At 44.6% G+C, this 20,835-nt stretch overlaps 1 protein-coding gene across 14 annotated transcripts in view; it reads left to right on the plus strand.

Moving 5' to 3' along the window:
- PTPRT (protein tyrosine phosphatase receptor type T) overlaps positions 1-20,835 on the plus strand; it is a 1,045,273-nt gene that overhangs the window by 867,756 nt on the left and 156,682 nt on the right. For 10 of the 14 annotated variants that reach the window (XM_032838508.1, XM_032838515.1, XM_032838509.1 and 7 more), the window contains 2 exons: positions 4,014-4,149; positions 16,034-16,063. In XM_032838508.1, coding sequence (XP_032694399.1) covers positions 4,014-4,149; positions 16,034-16,063 — 166 coding nt within the window. The remainder of the gene's footprint in view (positions 1-4,013; positions 4,150-16,033; positions 16,064-20,835) is intronic. The other 4 variants (XM_032838512.1, XM_032838518.1, XM_032838517.1 and 1 more) reach the window with 1 other exon arrangement.

Here is a 20,835-nt window from a genome sequence, read left to right on the forward strand (position 1 = left end):
CAATTCTACAGTGGCTACAGCAAATGCCCTTGAAGGGGCGCTGCAGTGGATGTTGGATTGGCCATGTCCCGGGCCATGTTCATGTCTCTGCTCCTGGAGTCTGGTTGGGTCAGCCAAGGATGCTTCCTTCTCGTAACATTCCTGTACAGAGTGTGTGATTTCACCTCTGATGCTTGTTGACTGAACTCATTGAATTTGTCTAAACCACTGGGTTCTGGCCTTTCAGAAACCCTCCCTGGATTGAACCATCATTGGTTCATGGTCACCACTGAAGGTGCTTCAGTGTAGGACATCTTGGGACTTATTTGGGGAACGGTTTCTAACACTGATCCAAGACCTTCACTTTCCCTTGACTGTGGATCTTGATTCCATCCTGGGAGCAGTGTTTGACACAGTTCATTATTCCTTCCTTCTTGAAACACTTTTCTTAGCTCTAGGTTGCTCAGTTCTCCTGGGTTGTTTTCTTACCCATCTAGCCACTCCTGCTCTGCCTCCTCTATAGGCATATTTTCCTTCTTCTGTCACTTTTTCTTTCCCTGGGTGGCTCCATCAACCTCAACCTTTAGATATGGTCTGTGTGCATATATCACACTTTTACTTCCAGCTCAGACCTCTTTCCAGAGTTCCAGACCTGCGTTTTTAACCACCCCTTTTCTAGAGTATATCTCTAGCTCATATTGCTCCAAACACACCCATTTTCTCTCTGTAGCTAAACTTACCCTATTGTTTCTCAGACCCATAAACAGCACCATCATCCACCTTCTTATGAACACCAAAGACCTGGGGCACCTGGGTGGTGCAGTTGGTCAAGCATCCAACTCTTGGTTTCATCTCAGGTTGTGATCTCAGGGTCATGAGATCGACCCCACATTGGGCTCCACGATCAGCAAGGAGTCTGATGAGGACTCTCCCCCCGCCCCCTTTGCCTCTCCCCTACACATGCATGCACATGTGCACATGTGCGTGCACACACACACACTCACACTCACACTCAAATCTTTAAAAAAAAAAGAAGAAGAAGAAGGAAACCGAAGACTTGGGGCATCTTTGACATCTTTCTCCCTCATTCTCTGCATCCGTCCCATCAAGAGGTTTTCGTTTGATTTATTTGCATTTCAGGTAATTATCTCTTTTATTCTGTTTCCACCACCATCACCTAAGCCCACCTGGATGCGTGCCACTGTTTCCAAATTCGCCTCTTCAGGCCACTTTGGCTCGACACTGAAGCTGGAATGATCTGTTGGAAAAGTAATTCTGAGCATAGTATTGCTCCATGAACAACACTTAAATGGCTCTCTGGGTTTCTCAAGGTGAAGAACAAAAGCTCTCACTGTGGCCTCTGATGCCCTGTGCGGACAGGCCCCAGCTGCGCTCTCCAGCTTCTCTCTCACTGTGCTCGCCCTGCTTTCTCATAGGTTACACTATGTTTCTTTCATTTCTTGAATGCACCAGGCTCCTTACCCCATCACACAGCCTCAGCCAGTGCTGGTACTTCTGCGGCTCTCACAGGCTCCTCTCATGTTCTTTACCTGGTTACAGCCCGTTGTCCCTTGTAGCTCACCCCACTGGCCACATCTTGCTGCTTGTGATTCATTCCCCTAGTATGTGCTTTCCAAGTGCCACATGCCTCTCTTTTCTCATGCTTAACAGACTTGAAAGTTTAGGGTTACTGATTCGTCATTCATTAATTCTGTCTCCCGAGCCCCACCCACCACTCGTGGTAGGTTCTTGGAGGGCAGGAACTGTGCCTGTTTTGCTCACCACTGTATCACTGAATGCCTGGCATATCGTGAGTGCTTGTGATTATTTATCAGAGGAATGAAGTATGAATCTCTTTAAGCCAAGCCAGTAACAGTGTTCCTAAGGTAATAGGATCCTCTCCAGGACTCCTTTGCCCTTAGACCCCTGGTCTCTAGAATAGGATCTCAGAGCAGGCACTAAATAAAGTTTAGCTATGGCAGTGAATGCTCCAGAGCCATTTTCCTTCCTCCAAATCCAAATCCAAATCCAAATAAAAAGGCTCTGACACAATTGAGGAAACTGTCACCTGAGGTGTTCAGTTTTCCTTATGTTTGATATGCAGTGGACTAGCCATATCTCAGAAATCATGGCTCCAAACTGGGAAATGGAGGCTATGTGGGCGCTCCTTTGGAATCATCCCCCATTCTGGGATAGGAGACCAGCCTGCCCAAGAGGTGGTTGGCTAACTGCCTCACAAACTTTCTGGGCTGTAGATAAGTAGAGCTTGCTTGGGCAGGCCTGGGATTTGGTGAGCTGGTCTTGCCTTTTGTTGGTGAAGGAAACCGAATAAAATTCCATGTTCATGAGTCCAGCTGGGAGAAGGATCTCTCATCCCATCCCAGAGATAGTGTCGGCTGGCACATGGATGCTCAGTAGCAAGTGGATGAATGAATGACACAAAGAACTGCTGTCCACTTCTCTTTATATCATCCAGTAATCATCTGTTAACTGGAGGAGGAGGACGGCCTGTGTGAGACTCTGGCATTAGAGAGATGAGAGCACTCACTCCCTGTTCTTGGAGACTGTCCATTCCCACTGGGGAGGCTGGACTATGTAAACCCAGCTTGTCCCAGTTACAAGACAGTTTGGGGAATGTCTCCTGATACAGGAAAACACTTGACACTCTTAGCCAAGAAGGGATGCATCCTTGTGCTGGAGGGCTGTTCTTAAACATCAGTGACTTTGGGGAATCAGAATCATAGCTATGGGCATTAACATCCCTTCAATTCAGCTGAGTCCTGTGAACACATGACTGAAAAAGGAGAAATTCAGTTTGGTTCCATGAGAACAAATGTGTGTGGGCAGAGATGTCACCCCTTCAGCTAAACGTTGAACAATCACAGACGTTAAGGGAACACCTATTACAAGCCAGGCTCAGTGCTACCATGAGGAAACAAAGACAAAAGAGGTATAATCTGCCCCCCAAGGAGCTTGCAGACCACTGGAGGAGACAGATGGAGAAACAAATAACTAATATCTGTATATTGAGGTGTGTGCAAAGTGTTACAAGGAGTTAGAAGTTAGTGAAGAGAAAAGAACTCTCCCAGGGGCACAGGCCAACAGAGGAGATGTAGTCACTGATGAAGAATGAGCTGGTGCTGATGAGGCAGAAAAGTAGGGGTGTGTCAGGGGAAGGATTCTGTGGATTTAGGCTGCCACACACAAACGTGGCACTGCTGGGAATATGAGTAACAGCAGGAAGGAATTCATTCAGGGTGCTGGTAACCTCTGGGCCACTCTCCTGAGGTGTTCATGGAGGTGTCCGGAATGAGAAGGGACATCTGATCCCTGATCCATTGCCTGAAGAGGCCAGGCAGAGGTATTTTTTTGGCTACCTGGAAGGAAATCAACAAGTTAGTACCCGGCAGAGCACGTAGCATCGGCATTAAATTCCAGAAATGGAGTCAGTCACGTGTATTTTCTGAACCCCAGGCAGTTCCTTCAATGCACTAAATTTCTGCCACACCATTTGTTTCATCTAAGGCTCAAAACAAAATCTTTATGTTTTTACCTTTAAAGTTCCAGTGATTTTAATCATGTTACCTTAACACAAAGCTGTTGTTTTCACCATTTACCAGAAGGAATAAAATAGGGCTTGGGATAATTCCACAAACCCAAGAATCAAATTATAGATCCATGGTTTGATTCTAGGGACAAATCAGTGTGAGAGATAAAACTCTCCACTTGATCTCCCTGGAGGATAACAGTGCCCCAACCTAGCTGTTGTGCAGCCTTGGAACACTCATTTCATTTCTCTGAACTTCAGTTTCTTCTTCTGAAAAAAAAAAAAAAAAAAAAAAAAGGTATAATAATCCCAACATCACAAAGGACTAATCCTCAAAAAGATTAGATGGGACACTGTGTGTAATGCTCTCAGTGTAGTGCCTGGCACATAGTCAGCACTCCATAAATGGAACCTGTTGTCATTATAATTGTTGTCTAGTCATGTGTATGAGCCTTTTCAACACTTTTCTTCTTCTTTTCCCTTGAAGGTGCCTCCACTCAGAATTCTAACACTGTGGAGCCAGAGAAGCAGGTGGACAACACCGTGAAGATGGCTGGTGTGATCGCGGGCCTCCTCATGTTCATCATCATTCTCCTGGGTGTCATGCTCACCATCAAGAGGAGGTGAGTGTCTGGTGCTGCCCTGCAGACTCTGCTGACCCCAGCTGGTCCAGTACTGCCATGTGGCCAGGTCCTGGCTCTGTTGATCACTTCTGAGCAGGGACTTTCTTTTATGAGTGTTCAAATCCTGAAATCCTTGAGCCACTTGTGGATCATTGTATTGGCATCTGCCTACTTGGCAAGTGGCCCAGAGATGGGTGGTTTCCTACAGAGCCAATGTTCCCTCCTGCGGTTGGGCCACCGTGATTGCCATGGGATTCCATGGCATGAGTCTTCTCAGAGTTAACTGCTCTGTTGTCACCGATTGTGTCTCATCAACATTACTGGAGAGCCCCAGAAATACAGATGGAGGAAAGTAATGATTCACCCTTTTTGCCTTCACTCACCCTGATTTCTCATTCGTCTACCAGCAGCATCCCAAGCTGACCCCCACATGGCAGAGATAAGTCTCCTATAGTGCAGTAGTCCCAAGGGAAGTTTCTTTCCTACTCTATGTCCCATAATACCTTCCCACCTGGAATTTTGCTACTTGTTATTTCTCCATAAGATGTCTTCCTGGGTCTACTAACATAGTTATCGCCTGTTGCATTGCTCATGAAAGCCGGGGTATAGACTTCTCCTTATCCCCAAATCCCTAAGATTTGCCACACTGACGCCTGTTTATCAGACATTCATAAGGGAATTGCAGACAATTTCCTTTTGGAAAGGAACCATTCATCTAGGAAAGCTGAAGCATATCAGCTATCACTATCCCTGGATGCAAGGTTATTACTCCAAACAGGGAGTCCCAGGGCCCATCTCTCCTTGACCCCTTGGCTGGCGCCATGTTTCCATGCCTATGACCCACCTCCCTGTCTTCTCAGTTTCAACATGGTGGTCCCATTCTTCGTCTCCACCTTCCCACTCCCCTAGTCAGCCAGAGCAAACAAAACATTTAGTTACATTGTAACATTATGTGCCTTAGCATGCCCTGCCCCCAGCTTAAAGATAATTTTACATCATTAAACAAACCACTTGACACCTTAGCCTGAAGCTCTGGTTGTTTGTCATTCACAGAGTTCAGGGCAAGCCCTGTAACAAGGACCAGGCACTTGCTTCCATCTGTAGAACAAAAAGTGCTTGTGAAATTTGCTTCCCACCAGAGCAAAGAGATAGAATGTCCTAAAGACAAATCCTAACTTCTACCTAAGGAGTCCCATGAATATAAATGCAGAAAAGTTTTTTTTAAATCTCCCTTTCCAGTGTTCAGTGAGTCAGAAATACTGGCATTCCCACTATACATACAATCAGCCTTCTCTTGGCCATTTTGACAGGAGAATATACCTGTGTCTTTCATGACTCTCTTCTGAACCAGCCAGTCCTCCCTCTGGTTAGGACATCTTCTTGTAGAACCTTGTCCTTTCTTGATGTGCTTTGTCTAACAGGATCACTCTTTTCCTCAGGCTCTCAGTAGAATGATGGGAGAGTTAAGGTCATTACCCAGCTACTGTTTTTCTGGTGGGAGAGGGGGAAGGGAAGGTCTGACAGTAATATCCGGGAACAAGGGCCCCCGAAGCATTAAGGACAGCATTGCATTGTCATATCCTCATCATCCATAAGACCATATTGTAGGTCTCAGTGACAAGTCAGCTGCTATTAGATGAAGTCAAACATGAAGGCTGGTTTCTCTGGGAGCAGTAAGCACGTGTAAGATTGCTGACATGTTTCTTAGAGTCACAGACACATTAGAGGCGGAGGTGACTCTGGGATTGCCTACCTGGAAAACGTAACCAATTTAGTAGAAACGCATTCCTCTCTGATAGACCTGAAATGTTCTCATTCTTTGCCACTGATTTGTAAGTCAGATAAGCTCTTCCAATTTTGCTCTTTCTAAAGCCTGGCTTAACCCACGTCACCATCGTCTGTGAGCTTGTGAAGAAATTTCACTTCCTTCTCTGCAGCTATTTCTGCAATGTGTGACTTTTCGGGAGGGAGGAAAGAGCTTTCTGTTTCCACGGTGGGAACAGGTATAAAGTGAGTCCTTTGTGTGGATTTAACCTCTACTGCATATCTTTATCATCTCTCACCTGTATCAAAACAGTCCATTAGACCCAAGGAAGGACCCAAGGACCCTCTTGTGTCCCCAAGAGGCAAATCTGAGATGTTGTGGCATCAATGGGGGTGGGCAGGGGCGGGGACTAATCACTGTTTGCATACACAGTATCTTTTGGGAAAAAGAAGAGAAAGGGAAAAGAAAACCTAGTTGACAGTAATAATTTATAGACGGGTGCAGGGCAAGGAAAGAAGAGAAAAAAAGAACATAGTATAGAACTGTACTCTTGCCACTAGTGTACAATGTCTTCTGATGTTGAGAGATGCCCCCAAAGGACAGAGAAGCATTTGGTGAGCTCCTTTAGCTCTTCTGACTCCAGCCCCATATAGAAGTATGGGGAAAACGTCATTGTTCAATTAAGTCTGTCACTAACTTACTACTGGCCTGAATGCTGTCCCAGCTATCTAAAAGGAAGAGGTATTAAAGGAAAAAAAAAACCCAAATAATAGGTAGATCATCACAACTCAGGATCCTAGTGTCAGCATCTCTTCAATGTCCCACTGTAACCTCAAGTTAGTTCCTGGATGCAGGAACTCTCAGAAGTCACATGCCTGATATGCCTCCTCCACTGGCTTGAGCTGGGTCTTCTTCGTCACCTTTATGGACATGGGAGTGGTGGCTTCCTATTTCCTCTGCTCCTGAGGGATTCAGCTGGCTCAATAATTTCCCCAAAGCCCAGCCAGGTATTCCAATACACAGAAGATGTCCCTTGATTCTCCCTGCAATGTTCATTGTCATTGGCCTTGGGGCTTCCTTGTGACCCTCCGAAGAGAGTCTTTCTCTTACTTGTTTTCTTTTGGGATACTGAATTAGAAAGTGACAGAGAATGAGCTAGAAACACAGGGGACCAAGGGGAAAACTTAATGAAGGACGTTAAATCAATTGTTTTGTTGTTGCTGCTTGGTTGTTTTGTAATGGATTAAGTGGGTATTTAGCAATGTACAGTTGCGGGAAGGGATATGAAATGTTGGTGGGTGATTCAAACAGGATTTGCAGAAGGTACAAGTTATAGTATTTTGCATAGTACCTTTGGCTCTTTGGAGAGGGCTTCTTTGAACGCAGGCCAGTGCAGAATCAGAGCTCCATGGAGATACAGAGTGTTACATGAGCATTAGAAGAAAGCAACCTGGAGGGGTGCCTGGGTGGCTCAGTGGGTTAAAGCCTCTGCCTTCAGCTCAGGTCATGATCTCAGGGTCCTGGCATTGAGCCCCATATCAGACTTTCTGCTCATCAGGGAACCTGCTTTTCCCTCTCTCTCTCTCTCTCTGCCTGCCTCTCTGCCTACTGTGATCTCTGTCTGTCAAATAAATAAATAAAATTAAAAAAAAAAGAAAGCAACCTGGAGCTCCTCCCTGATACAGTTCTTAACTGGGATATTGAATATTGGTTGGATAATGGGTCCATCCTTTACTCCTGGTTCTCATGATCACATCTGGACCTCAGAATGTTCTAGAATGGGTCTCTGCATGCCATAATGTAATAGAACATACCAACTTTTCATGCACCTTGTTGAGTTTTGAAATAGAAACTCTCATTACTATATTACTATATTACTCTCATTACTATAGTCCTTGTCATCTTTTTCCCTGGCCTCCTTCCTCTAGAATTGCTAGTGGTCCTCTCCCAAAGGAATATTCAGCCAAAGGGCTGCCAGGCCACCCCTGTGGTCCCTTGGCTTACTACTATAGGGCTCTGGGTGCCATCAATGAAAATGAGCATGGAAAGTTCAAGCCTCAGTGCCTTAACCTTGGTGTGTGAAGGTGTTTGTTAGCCATTCACATATGGGAAGTCCTACATTTTAATGTTTGTTTTGGTGATATGCACATATGTATGCATGTCCACAAGCTTCATGGTCCCAATTTAATCCTTGGGACACACCCACTGAAGTCTGAGCATGGTCCTCCAAGGCTTAAGGTGTAGCCATTTACTTTTGCATGGGCAAACCCTGGAGCCAGATGAAGTAGGATTCTTTGGTAGAGTTATACCCCAAGACTTGTCTGGATCCCACATTAACTTTCCATTCCTTTTTCTTTCAAATGGAAACTGAGCAACTTTTAGGGAGACCTTTTTGAGGTCAGTCCCTACACATGGTTCTAAGCCACCTCCATCTCTCTTCCTCCTCCCCCTTCCCAGCTCTTCCTGGTCCAGCCTCGATCTTCTGCCAGTGGTGCTTTGTCTGCCCATATAGTAACTTTTCCAAGAATGAATTTGCAGTGTCTTGACTTTGAGATATGAGAGCCTACTTTGAGAAAAATGTGCATCCCTTGGTTACTTTGTTTTCTCTGTAACTTGGGTCTGCCCCAGGAGCTCCCAGTCTAATAGGTATAGACATCTTTTTGCTATGGACAAGAAAGCAGAAAAATGGGGTCCAAATCTCCACAGTTCTATTTATTTGCTGCTAGACTTGGAGAAACAACAAAGCTAAGCCTTTTGCTTTTTCAGCTGTGAGATGCAGCTAATCCCATGGGGGTTGTTCTGAAGATCAAATGAGCTAATTGTTGGGACAGACTTTACTTCCTGTACCTGCCTAAGAGATCATAATGCATAATATCAACAGGGACATTACTCTCTCAAGTGACTGTCAACTGTACCAAGCCAACTCCAGACCCACTGCTAATATGTTAAGGGCAGTGCTAAAATCAGTACACACATTCTAACCTATTTGTAGATTTTCCTTTTAAATGGTCCCTGTATTCTGATTTTAATACTTTAAATAGTCATAGCAAGGTAGGATGTTGGTACTCCTATTGGGGGGGAGGGTGTTTGTTTTCTGCTGTTTTTTGCCGGGGGGGATAGGGAAATGGATACTGAAGTTCAAAAGAGTTTATGATTTTCCCAGTCCTTGGAGAATCAAAACACAAACCCAGGCTCTGTGACTCCAGAGAGTTAACTGAATGCTGGTAGCTTCTATTCTGTCAGTCCATGGAGACTGGTAGAAAATAAGTGAATCCTGGAACAGGAAACAGGTGGCCCAGGTTCAGGCATCATTTGCTAATATTCTCTGCTGTTGTGCATGCTGTTGCCCTGAAGCAAATGTTGGACATTTGTCTTCACCTATAAGCTTCCTGCCACTCTCTAACCCTCAGCCCAAGTTCCTCCAAGTAGGACTCCCAACTATTGCCTCTTCCTTGAGGCTTCCCACAAGCCCCCAACCCCAGGAAGATTCTGTGACCCTCCCCTGCATGCAGCTACTGTGCCATATACCCAGGTTCTTCAGGCGTGGATGCATCCACATGGTAGGTGTAGTTTTGCTGGCCTTGAGATGGGAATGACCCAAGAGGGCAGGATCTTCTACTTGCGCCTTTTCTCACCAGAGCTTCACTGCCCTGTATCATCTGCCTTGGGATATCTGTTTTGAAAATCCCTCGAGGTTTTCATGGTCAAAGCTCCAGTCATCACTTGCCTACCAACCTGCTCACGATCCTGTGTCCCTATCTTAGTGACAGGTACTACCTCTCATTCCATCAGTCAAAATGATGGGGTCGTAGCACCCTGATACTTCTGAACCTGCACGTTTACCTTCCTTGGTCACATCCTCCCCTCATTCCCTCTATGGCTCCTTCCCTGGTGAAGGCCCCTATAGCTCTGTTGCATGCATCTCCTCCCCAGCCCCACCCCTCCTACCCACCCTCCACAGTGCAGTCAGAGTGATGTTGTAGAAATGAAACTTGGACTCCCAAACCTGCTGTCAAAAGTCCCTCGATGGCTTCTCCTCCCTTATTTATAATAGTAATTCATGGAGTAGAGATGAGAAAATAAGCATATGTTTTATTTAGGTCATCTGGAGAGTCGTGTCAAGCTGCACCATCCCCTGCTCACAGTAGTTTTCGCAGATTTCCTGAAGGTCTTACTCCACTCCTATACATTTGCTTGTGAAGTCTCCTCCTCATTCAATGCCTATGTTTCTCAGTTCCATGGGACCTGACTCTCTACCCCTGTTTAAGGTCTCATTCAAAAGCCATCTTTCTCCAGTAAACCTTTGCCGACCTCCAGTCTAGACACAGTCTCTTCACCATCTGGATCCCCTCTCTGAGGCTCCATGTTATATCCTGTTATATTTGTCATTTGTATTCATATCTTATCTTCTCCACTAGACCATCAGCTGCCTATTCTGATTCATCCTTATCACAGACGTGCTATGCGAATACTGGGGATTCCCTAAAAACATGCTGAATGGAGGAGCCCTGTGAAATTAGAACAGATGGGGCCCAGGATTCACGCTCTGTCTCTTGGGCAGGAAAATTTCACTGAGAACACAGACCTGAATATCAACATGGAGCATCAGGAGTACAACCAGTGTGGTGAGGACGTGAGGTTGGAAGGGCAGCATGGGAAGGATTCATCATAGTCTGAGCCTTCAGGGAACGCACTGTCTATCCGGGGGGATAACATGAGGCGATAGGAAATGGGAACTTCTGGGCCGGCCAAAAGCAACAGTGCCACTTTGAGTTTGTAGTGTGCTACTTATCACAAAACCAAAATGTGGAATTTAAGGAAATTGCCCCAAATCCCATTGCTAATAAGTGGCAGAGCTGGGTCTCATACTTGGCCAGTCTGATAATGGATGCCACACTAGCCTGAATGAAATATAAAACAGGACTTGCTGAGATGCTGAGTCATACGATGTAATTTTCAGTGGTTCATTGAGGTGGGAAAGCAGCCCAAATTAAGTGGGTCATGCTGGCTGTTTCGTCCATGCCATTCTAAATAGCTCCTTGCTCTACACACTGAAAAGTAAATCCTTCTGTTTGTGCCCATTCAGGTAGCTGCTCCAACTAGAACCCTGGAGGTCCTCCTCAGTACATTTAATCACCAACTGACTCGCCTTTCCATTCACTTCTCCTTCCCCCGGCCATTACAAGAAAGGCCCCCAACATTTCTTACTTGGACCCCTACAGTACCATCTTCCTCTTCCCTCCAACTTTCTTCTCACGCTCTTTCCAGAAACATTCATCTAGAAAAATATTTGGCCTCTTGGCTCTTTGGGTTCTCCCTATGAGCTGTGATATTGCGACTAAGGTCTTACCTTTGGCTCTTACCCCTGGATATGGTCCCACTGCTCCCTGTGTTGCCATTTCATGTCACTTATCACTCCAGAAGACAGTATAGCATAGTGATTATTAATACAGGCTTCTATCATTTTTTTTAGAATTTAATAACATCTTTTTTAAAATTTTTATTTATTTGAGTGAGTGAGAGAGAGAAAAAGCATGAGAGGAGGGAGGGTCAGAGGGTGAACAAGACTCCCTGCTGAGCAGAGAGCCCAATGTGGGACTGGATACTGGGACTCCAGGATCATGACCTAAGCCAGAGGCAGATGCTCATCCAACTGAGCCACCCAGGTTCCCTTAGTGTAGGCTTCTGGAGTCAGACTGCTTGGATTCTCATTCCTGCCATGCCACTTACCTACTATATAAATTTGAGTAAGTTACTTAACCTCTCTGAGCTTCACTTGATCATCCATAAAACAGGGATAATAACGCTGCATAGTGAGGATTAAATAAAGTATTCTACCTGATGTATTAGCACAGTAGCGGGCATGTAAGTGACCTCCTGCTGTTTAAGTGGTAGCTCTTATTACTCTTATTACTCTTTGTTTTACAAGTTTCTTATCTGGCTCTCTCATCAGACATTTGGGCTGGATCAAGATCTCCTTTGTCTTTCTATGTCTGGAACTTGGCAGGGACAGGCATATAGTAGGCCTTTGAGAAATGTTCGCTGAATGGATGATGGGAAGACGGATGGGGGTATGATGGATGGGTTGTTGGATGAAAGGGTAGATGAGTGTGCGGGCTTATAGACTAGATGGATAAGTGGGTGGGTAAATTACCAAGTGGGTAGGTGGATGGGTGGTTAGATGGGTGGAAGGATGGATGGCTGCACGCATGCATGCATAGATGGAAGCATGGATGGATACATGGATGGATACAAGGGGGGATGGGTGGGTCTATGCATGCATGCATAGATGGATGATAGATGGATACATGGATGGATACAAGGGGGGATGGGTGGATCTATGCATGCATGCATAGATGGATGATGGATGGGTAGATGGTCAAATGGATAGTTAAATAGATAACTTAGTCCTGTTTAAGTAGTATGGAACAAAGGAAAGCTGTGCCTCAAGTCAGCCTTGTCAGCCAGCAGAAAAGAAGATTCTGCAGTATGTGATTTATTAAGTTTGGGGTTTTTTGTTTTTTTCTGAGCACAGCTGTCTCCCTGTTCAAGATTTTTGGTCTCAGGCAATCTGTTACTTGCAATATCACTGTATCCTTGTAAATTTAGACCTTCGGTAAATCTTCTTCAAGCCTGAGAGAAAACACACATGTATACTGTGTTGTGGCCACATAGTAAAAAACTATAATCCTTGCCCGGGAACACTTTGCAATATAATTGGGGAAAGATACTCAATTAATAGAAGCTTGTCAGTTGCTATTCTCCTGGAGTTGCCTTGAAGCTGGGTCAGGATAACACCCACCAGCTTTTGGTGACAACCAGGATAACTCAGAAAAGCTACTTGGAAGAGGTGGTTTGGAGATAAGAAGCATGTTGTCATGAGGAGGTGGCCCAGCAGAGGTGAGTCCTAAAGGTTGAAAGCAGAAAAGCCAGAAGATCCAGAATATTGAGTGCAGCCTAGGGCCCTAGAGCACAGGCTGGGGCTGTTGATGGTGAGGACATCTGGCTCAGGATGGAGGCATTACAGTTGGTCCCAAACTATGCAAAGCAATAGACCTAGTGAGGAGTGATCCCTTAGAGCTTCAGATTCCTCAATCAAAATCAAGAACAATAATGCTTGTTCCATGGGGTGGTTGGGAGGATTAAAAGGTTTAAGATGCTTGTCATCTCGATGCTAGACCCACTGCACTGCTCAACATCCATCTGCTTTCTTCCTTCTTCACAGGCAGCACAGGCTAGTAGTCTAGAACACAAGCTTTAGAGCCATGTTGCTGTCAAATCTGGTTACTAGTTGCATGATCTTAGGCAAATTACATAAACCTTTGCCTCAGTTTCCTCCTCTGTAAAGTGAGAATGATAATAATACCCATCTGTCAGGGTGGTTGTGAGGAATACATGAGTTAAAGTATGAGAGCCTAGGACAATGCCTGATGCATAGTAAGTACTCCATAAGTATTTTTATTATTTTATTATTATTCCTATCATTCCTAAAGAGGTGAACACTTTGTTCCTGATTACCAAAGTGAGAAGCAGTAAGCCTTATATCTGTGGATGAGGTGGGGACATAAACTCCCCTTTATTGAGGACTACTAATGTCAGGTGTTTAGATTACTGTAATCTAATATCAATTAAGATTAATATGATTTTCTTAAAATACTTCATATATTATATATATCACATATAATTTGAATATGATTTAGATTCGTGTTAATGCCCATAGTGACTCTTGGGAATAGGTAATTATTGTCCCCAGCCTTGATGTGGAGAAATTGAGACTCAGAGATACTCAGTGACTTAAAGCCATGTAGTTAGCAAGTGGTGGTGCTGGAACACAAAGACATATTTCCACTCCTCAAAGCGATTTAGGCTGACAGTCATCCATGCCATTCACCTTGGTGCATGGATCAGGAAAGAGTGGTTTGGAAGGAGGAACTGACTTGCCCAAAATGTCATAGTGAGCAAGTGAAAGACCTGAGATCAGAACTCTGCCCTCTCAAATCTCAGCCACTGTTCCTGACAATACGGAGAGCAGAGGTAGCAGTAAGTCTTCATAAAATGGAAGCTCAGCTTTCTTCCCCACGGATCACATGTCTAAGCACTGGATCACAGAGCCAGCCATGAAGTAGAGGAATGGTCTCCTTACAGTGTGAACCTATATGGTTGGCAAGGGGGATTTGGTGGCTTGTGTGGGCGCTTCCAAATCCCACCCATCACATTCCTCATCCCTTTCATCATCTAGGGCCACTGTTCCTTTGACCCAAGATGTTGAACGGTTTTATGAGTGACCAGATCTTGCTGCACTGTGGTTCATTTTCCCCAGCTCAGCTTCCCAAGTATACATGGGGCTTTCTTTCTGCCGTAACTTCTCATAGTCACTTTCCTTCTGAGAGAGGAGAGTTGGCTTCTCCTGATGAATAAGAGAAAGACTACAAGTGTGTCCCTACCTAGGGACTTTGGCTACTTTCCTACTAAAGAGGGAGAAGTCTGAGGCTCCAAGAACATGTCCCCACACTGCAGACATAAAGACTGCATCTTCCTGAGCCAAGCAAACTGGGATAACTGTTGCAATTAACCATATAACTCAAGAGGGAAGGGAACTATTCTTGCCTATTCAGATGGATATTTGGGGACCTTAATTATCAGCAATTTTTCTCAATCCACAAATGTATCAGTTATTGTCAGTGTGGTGAAGTCTGTAAGATAAAGGCATTCCTATTTATTTTCCTACAAAGTACAAAAAGTTATAACAAAAGAAATATCGTGGATTTATTTGAGTTTTTATTGTTCAGAAGCCAAGAGCTAGAAGAGACATCATGCAAAGAGATTTCAGGTGGTGATTTTTCAAGCTTTCTTTTGGAGAACGCAATTCTTTGTCATGTGAAATTTTAAGTGAAACTCCAGTTTATAAAATACTTAAAAAAATAGAGAAGTGCTGGCTTTCTTGGATAGTGGGGGACCAGCAGTCCTACCTGCTCAGTATTCCCCTCTCCCATTTCAGTGAGGCTACAATACAGAGCCCCCAGGAGGCTACAAACACAGTCTGAAAACTAATGACCTACTTTAATTCATATGAGGTTCAGATATGGAAATAAAGGCACAGAGAATTTATTCAAGTTGTAGTCTGTTCGAATTGAAGTTTGGAATTCCTTTCTCTTAGCGCAGTGCTCTTAATGATAGAGTTTGAATTTTGTTTTGATCAGTGATATGTAACAAACATGAAATTTAGTGACTCCTTTTTCTTATGTATCTTAGCTTTGGTCAGGGCTTTAAGGGAATAACTTGTTTTGTTCCATGATACCAAGAGTCTCCATTGACATAATCTAACTGGTGGGGGCTGGCTGGATGTCTCTCTTCATGAAGTTTTAGTGTCTTTCCAGTTGGTCTTTTCAAGATGGCAACCTCAGGATACTTGGACTTCTTCAAGGAGAGTCAGGGTCCCAACTGAGGGTTCTGAAGACCCATATAGAGCTACAAGTCTTCTTTCTGATCTATCCTAGAAATTCCCAGGGTGCAATTCCTACCACATCCTTTTGGTCACATAGGGCCAATCCTGGTTCAATGTGGGAAGAAACTACACATGAGCATGCGTACTGGGAAGTGTGGATTGTTGGGGAGCCATCTTGAATGGTAGCTACCTGATTACCTTGCTTTTAGCATGGCCTTACTAAATAGGTTCTGATTGGTTTGACCTGAAACTGAGAACATAGAAGTCATTGTGGCTTTCCTTAGGTCATAAGAGCACTATCATGTGGAAGAGTGGTAGAATAGTTCTAGAAAGCCAAAAAAGTCATAATTACAAGGAAGCTAGTTTTAGATGACCTGAAGAAAAGAACTTTCAAACAAGTAAAACAGCCAACACTAGACGTGGCATTTTCAGCATGAGTAGTGAATTTCTCCATCGTTAAGAGAGGTCTGTCTCACTCCTTCTACCACCGGAAGTATCTGATTCTCAGCGAAGATGATTAGAGAAACTTGCATCTCCTTGAGCTTTGGGATGCTGAAATACTATGTGCATTTCTAAGAATCAAGATTTCATATAAATCTAATTCTTGTTTGTTTGTCTTTTCTTTTTCCCCCTTTTTGGACATTTCCTTCATCTGACTGCCCATCAATATATAGAAGAAATGCTTATTCCTACTCCTATTACTTGTAAGTATCGACCCGGGGAAACTTTGCTTCGTGCCCTGTGAGGGAACTGTAGCATGCATTTCCTTCACCAACCAAGTGTCTGTTGGTTTTCTCATACTCACTTCTGTCTAAGTCATCTGTAGCCCCAGAGTTTTTATTTCACATAGATGTTTTCCATTTGAAAATGCACTGTCATTGTTTATGTCTGTTATGTTTCTGCCATCTTGGATTTTTCCCCCAATTTTTGGAGATGTGAAGGCAGTATAATTTTCTAGTTAGAAATCCTGAATTTCATCAAGAGTTCAACCTAATCCCCCTGCAGGACTTGCAGAGACAAAACAGAATCACCAGTCTCAGCAGCTTCAGAGCCCATTGGTGTCTACTTGGGGAATGTGTAGCCTCGAGGGACTCAGAGGTCAGAAAAAAATCATGGGCTATTTCCTGTATTTCAGTAAGTCTTCAGGGAACCATGACTTTACCTAGAACCAGCTTCACAGGTGACAGAAACATCCAATATCTTTGCTTTGGGCTGGAATGATCGCAGTCTGGGGTTTGGCATTAGGTATCTCATGTTACCAGTGCATTTTGTTGGTAGTTATAGCTGGCCTGTTGCCTGTCAGTTTTTTTTGCACTTTCTAAATGAAGGTGATGGTTTTTCTCATTATAAACAGACATTTTGAAAACACAAATATAAAGGGGAAAACACTCCCATCAACAGATCCTTGGTAATGAAAAGTTAAGAAAACCACTGAAGTAGTCCCATCTTCCTAATATGATTTCCAGTGTTTGAAAATTGAGGTCAAGGGAAGTATATGAAACCATTCATCCAGTTGGATTAAAACTCAGGATGCCTGGCTTCTGGTAAAGTGTATTGTCCATCATTCCATGTCTTGCTCCACCCCTGGCACACCCAGGCTTATGAGGGAAGCCATGTCTGCTAGTGATCATCGGCTGAAGCCTTCACTGATGAGGATGGACCAAAATAAGGCTCTCCCACCCCGTTTGCTTAATGTTTGAGTTCCAGGTCAATAGGCCAGACAATGAGCAGATAAGATTTTGGTACTACTGCCATAATATTATCCAGGAACAAATGGACCGCCATCACCAACGCTGAAAGTACCAGAGAATTTGCTTTATTTTTTCATTCATTCATTTCTTTGGTAAATATCCATTGAACATGCTCATTATGTTCCAGACACTGTGGATGGAGAGATGGCCAGGACATTGAGCACCACCCTCCCAGTATTCAACCCTCTCTGGGGTCTAGGATAAAACCAAACACTTGAAATGTCAGCTGAGAGGTGCCTGTATGTACTCTGGTATAGGAGTGCTTACTGGGATGACTAAATTTCTAATGGGGCAAGGAATAGTTACTAGTGTTTATAGAGATGGATTTTTCCCACTACTGAGGAAATAAGAATTCTAAGCACAGGAACAACATGGGGTGTTGTTGCTGTGGTAGAAAGAGAATGAGTTTTCAGAGTTGTGATGCTCTGGGTACAAGTCACATCTTTGTCACTCATGTATGAAACCTTGAGAAAGTCTTCTGAACTCCTTGAGCCTTATTTCTAGAGATCATAGTGCCTAACTCAGGAAATGAGGAATAGAGATCATAGTGCCTAACTCAGGAAATGAGGAATTTTGTAATGTGCCTGGCACAAAGTTGGCACTCCTGAAATGTTAGTTTTCTTTCTTCAGGACAGTAGTGGTGGCCCCTAGGAGCTCCTCTGGTCTTCCAGAGGTTCTTCTGGCCTCAGTGTTCAACAGTAGGTAGGGGCATGCAATGACCCATCATAGTCTCTAGGCACCTTAGCTCCTTTGTCGGTTAGCCAGTGTACTTAGCCCTGTCTTTGGAAGCCTGGACACTGTGGTGGAATTAAAGATGAAAAATGTGAAAGTGTAGGGGACAGACACTCAGGTACTTGTACTTCAAGGTGCAGTGATACACAAGGGTCTTTCAGTTTTTGCAAAGTTCAGAGCTCTAAGTCACAGATCTCAGACTATGAAACTCATGCCAGCTCAGGAGCTGAGCTAACGATTCAGGAGAAGAGAAGAACTGGCAAAGCAGACAGAGAGGCAGGAGGAAAATCTTCAGAACCAAGAGGAGAAGTCCTTTGCTGAAGGACGAGCCTGAAGATGCTGGCAGCTGTGGAAGGGAAGGTCTGGGGGCAGAGTGTTTGGGGACAGGGAGCAGCCCCAGAGGGCAGGCACAACGGGTTCTGTGAGGCCATAGGATTGGGAGATGCATGGAGACGGAGGAAAGGAAACACAGGGAAATGCTGCCCCTGTGATTTCCAGGTTCAGAATTCCACTCCCCCATGTCTTAGGGATGGACCTGAGTGGATGCCTTCAGCCCTCTCTACTCCAAGTGTGGTCTGTAGACCAGCAGCGTTGGAATCACCCGGAGCATGTTAGAACTGCAGCATGAGGATCCCAGCTCACACCTCCTGAACCCAAACCTGCATTGTAACAAGAACCCCAGGCAACTTGCATGCACATCAAAGTTTGAGAAGCACTGACTTAGCCAGAGTCTTAGTTGTCTCATCAATAAAATAGGAAAAGTAATACCTCCCCCTGGGGTTCGGGAGCCACCTGGTCCCTCTAAAAGTCCCCAAATTTTCTGTGAAAGAGAAATGCTCCAACATGCTTTGGCTGATAATCTTGTCACTGAAATCCATGTTTGTTCAGTCAACAGGTATCTGTGGGATTCCCACGTGCGTGCCGGGGGTGGTCCCAACTGGCACGTAAGCCTTAGCACAACAAACAAAACTCCCTGCCCACATGAAGCTTTTTAATAGAGGAGATCGAGAATAAACAACATGTATTTAAAAAGTGGCATAGATGTTAAGGAATGGTGGAGAGAGCTAAGGAAAAAAAGGTAGATAAGCCAGAGAAAGGGGCTGTAAAGTGTGAGTAGGGAAGAAATAGAGGAACTTCTTTTTCCCCAAAACAAAGAGGTCCTCAAGGGTGCTCCCTACACTGAAAGATGCTAGGCACAAGCTCAGGGGTCCACAGACCTTTTCCAGAAGGAGCTAGTGGTAAATATTTTTGGCTCTGCAGGCATATGGTCTCTATTGCATCTACTCTGCTGTTGTAACAGGAAATCAGCCATAGCTGATGTGTAAAGGAAGAAGCATGGAGGTATTTCAATTAAAAAAAAAAAATTATTGTATAAACCCGGTGATTCACAGACCTGTACCCCTGGGGATAAAAATACATTATATGTTTATAAAAAAATTAAAAAATTAATAAAAAAATACTGCAAGAAAAAAAAGTATTTAAAAAACTATCAAATACAGGGCTAGATTTGTCCTGAGGGCCATAGTTGGCCAATCCCTGCCCTAGACTTTTGAGGCAGAAAGAGGCCGGAGTTCAAGATTCGTCCTGTTTTATGAACTGCTACTGTGCACTGCACCATGTGCTTGCTGTTGCAGACACAGTGGTGAATGAGGCATACCTGGTCCAGTTGAGAAGTGGGCAGAAGTTGAAAGGAACCACCCATCGGTTGCTAGTATGGGCCAGGCTCTTCTCATGCTCGCGGCTAGCCCTGCAAGATATAGGTCACTGTGTTGAGTCTACATAGACCTTGAGACTGAGGTTGGAGGACTTGTGTAGATCCCACAGGCAGGATGTGGCAGGGCGAGGGTTTGAACCCAGGACCACATGCCCCTCAGCCCTGCCCAGCCTTCTCCCTCGACTCTGTTCTTCAAGGGTTGGAAGGGCTCCCACTTAGACCATGTGCTTGGACAGCCATTGGCCAGGCTGCCGGAGAGCCAGGATCCACCAGCCAGTCTGCCTCCTGGCAGAAACTCAGTTCCATGCAACAACCTCAGTGCCTTGCTAGGGACAAGAAGTGGTTGCTATCCCTCGTTGGCAGGGAGGCCCTTGAGGCAATTCTGGCTTTGCTATCCTGGGGATTTGCCTGGTCAGAGCTGAGAGCACCAGACTCCCAGAGCAGAGGCAGCCAAGGTTAGAGTGAAGAGTGCCCCACAGAGTGCTCATGACCAGGACAAACAGAGCTATAGATCAAAGGAACTGAGACCTAGGGACAGAGGAGTGTCTAGAATGCGGTCCCCCATTGTCCAGCACACGAGAAAAAATAGCAAAATAATGTGGGCTTTGATATCAGACCTAGATCACAGTCCAATGTCTACCTCTTCTGCCAGATTGTTCAGACCTTGAACAATCATGGAAATAGAAACACTCTGAGCCTCAGTTTCCACATCTGCAGAGTGGCGATGACAGGGGTGACTCCCCAGCATTTTTGAGAGGGCTGGTAAGGGAGGGTATATGCAGAGTGGCTGACACAAAGGACGTATTTCAAAAATAATAGGTATGATTCCTTGCATTCCGAGCTGACAGAAATGCTTCTCTAGAATGCCTTTTTTGCCTTCCTATAGTAAAGAAGCACCCAACAACTTCGGCGTCTGTTTTTCAAAAGGTTTCAGGAGTTGGCATGTGTTCACGGGTTAATTTATCTCAGGGTGTGTGATGGGCACAGTAATTGTTTCAAACAGAGACATTTTAGTGTAGTAGTTCTTGAAAAAGCACTAAGATGTTTACCAACTGTTCCGACAGAGAGAGAGAGAGCATTTAACGGTTTCACCTAGCCTCGGATAAATGCCATGCAAGTATCAAGGAGGCGGAAAACGGTGACCTGGGCTGAGCCCTGTCTGCAGACGCTCTGAAACTCATGTGTTTTTTTTTCCCCCCTATATCCTTCCTATCTCTCCCCATGGCAGCGTATTTGAATCCTACATTTACCCTACAAGATCCAGATCTAACAGCGCCTC

This window comes from Lontra canadensis, unplaced genomic scaffold, assembly GCF_010015895.1.
Source record: "Lontra canadensis isolate GAN:19392208 unplaced genomic scaffold, GSC_riverotter_1.0 scaffold105, whole genome shotgun sequence".
Classification (NCBI taxonomy): domain Eukaryota; kingdom Metazoa; phylum Chordata; class Mammalia; order Carnivora; family Mustelidae; genus Lontra; species Lontra canadensis.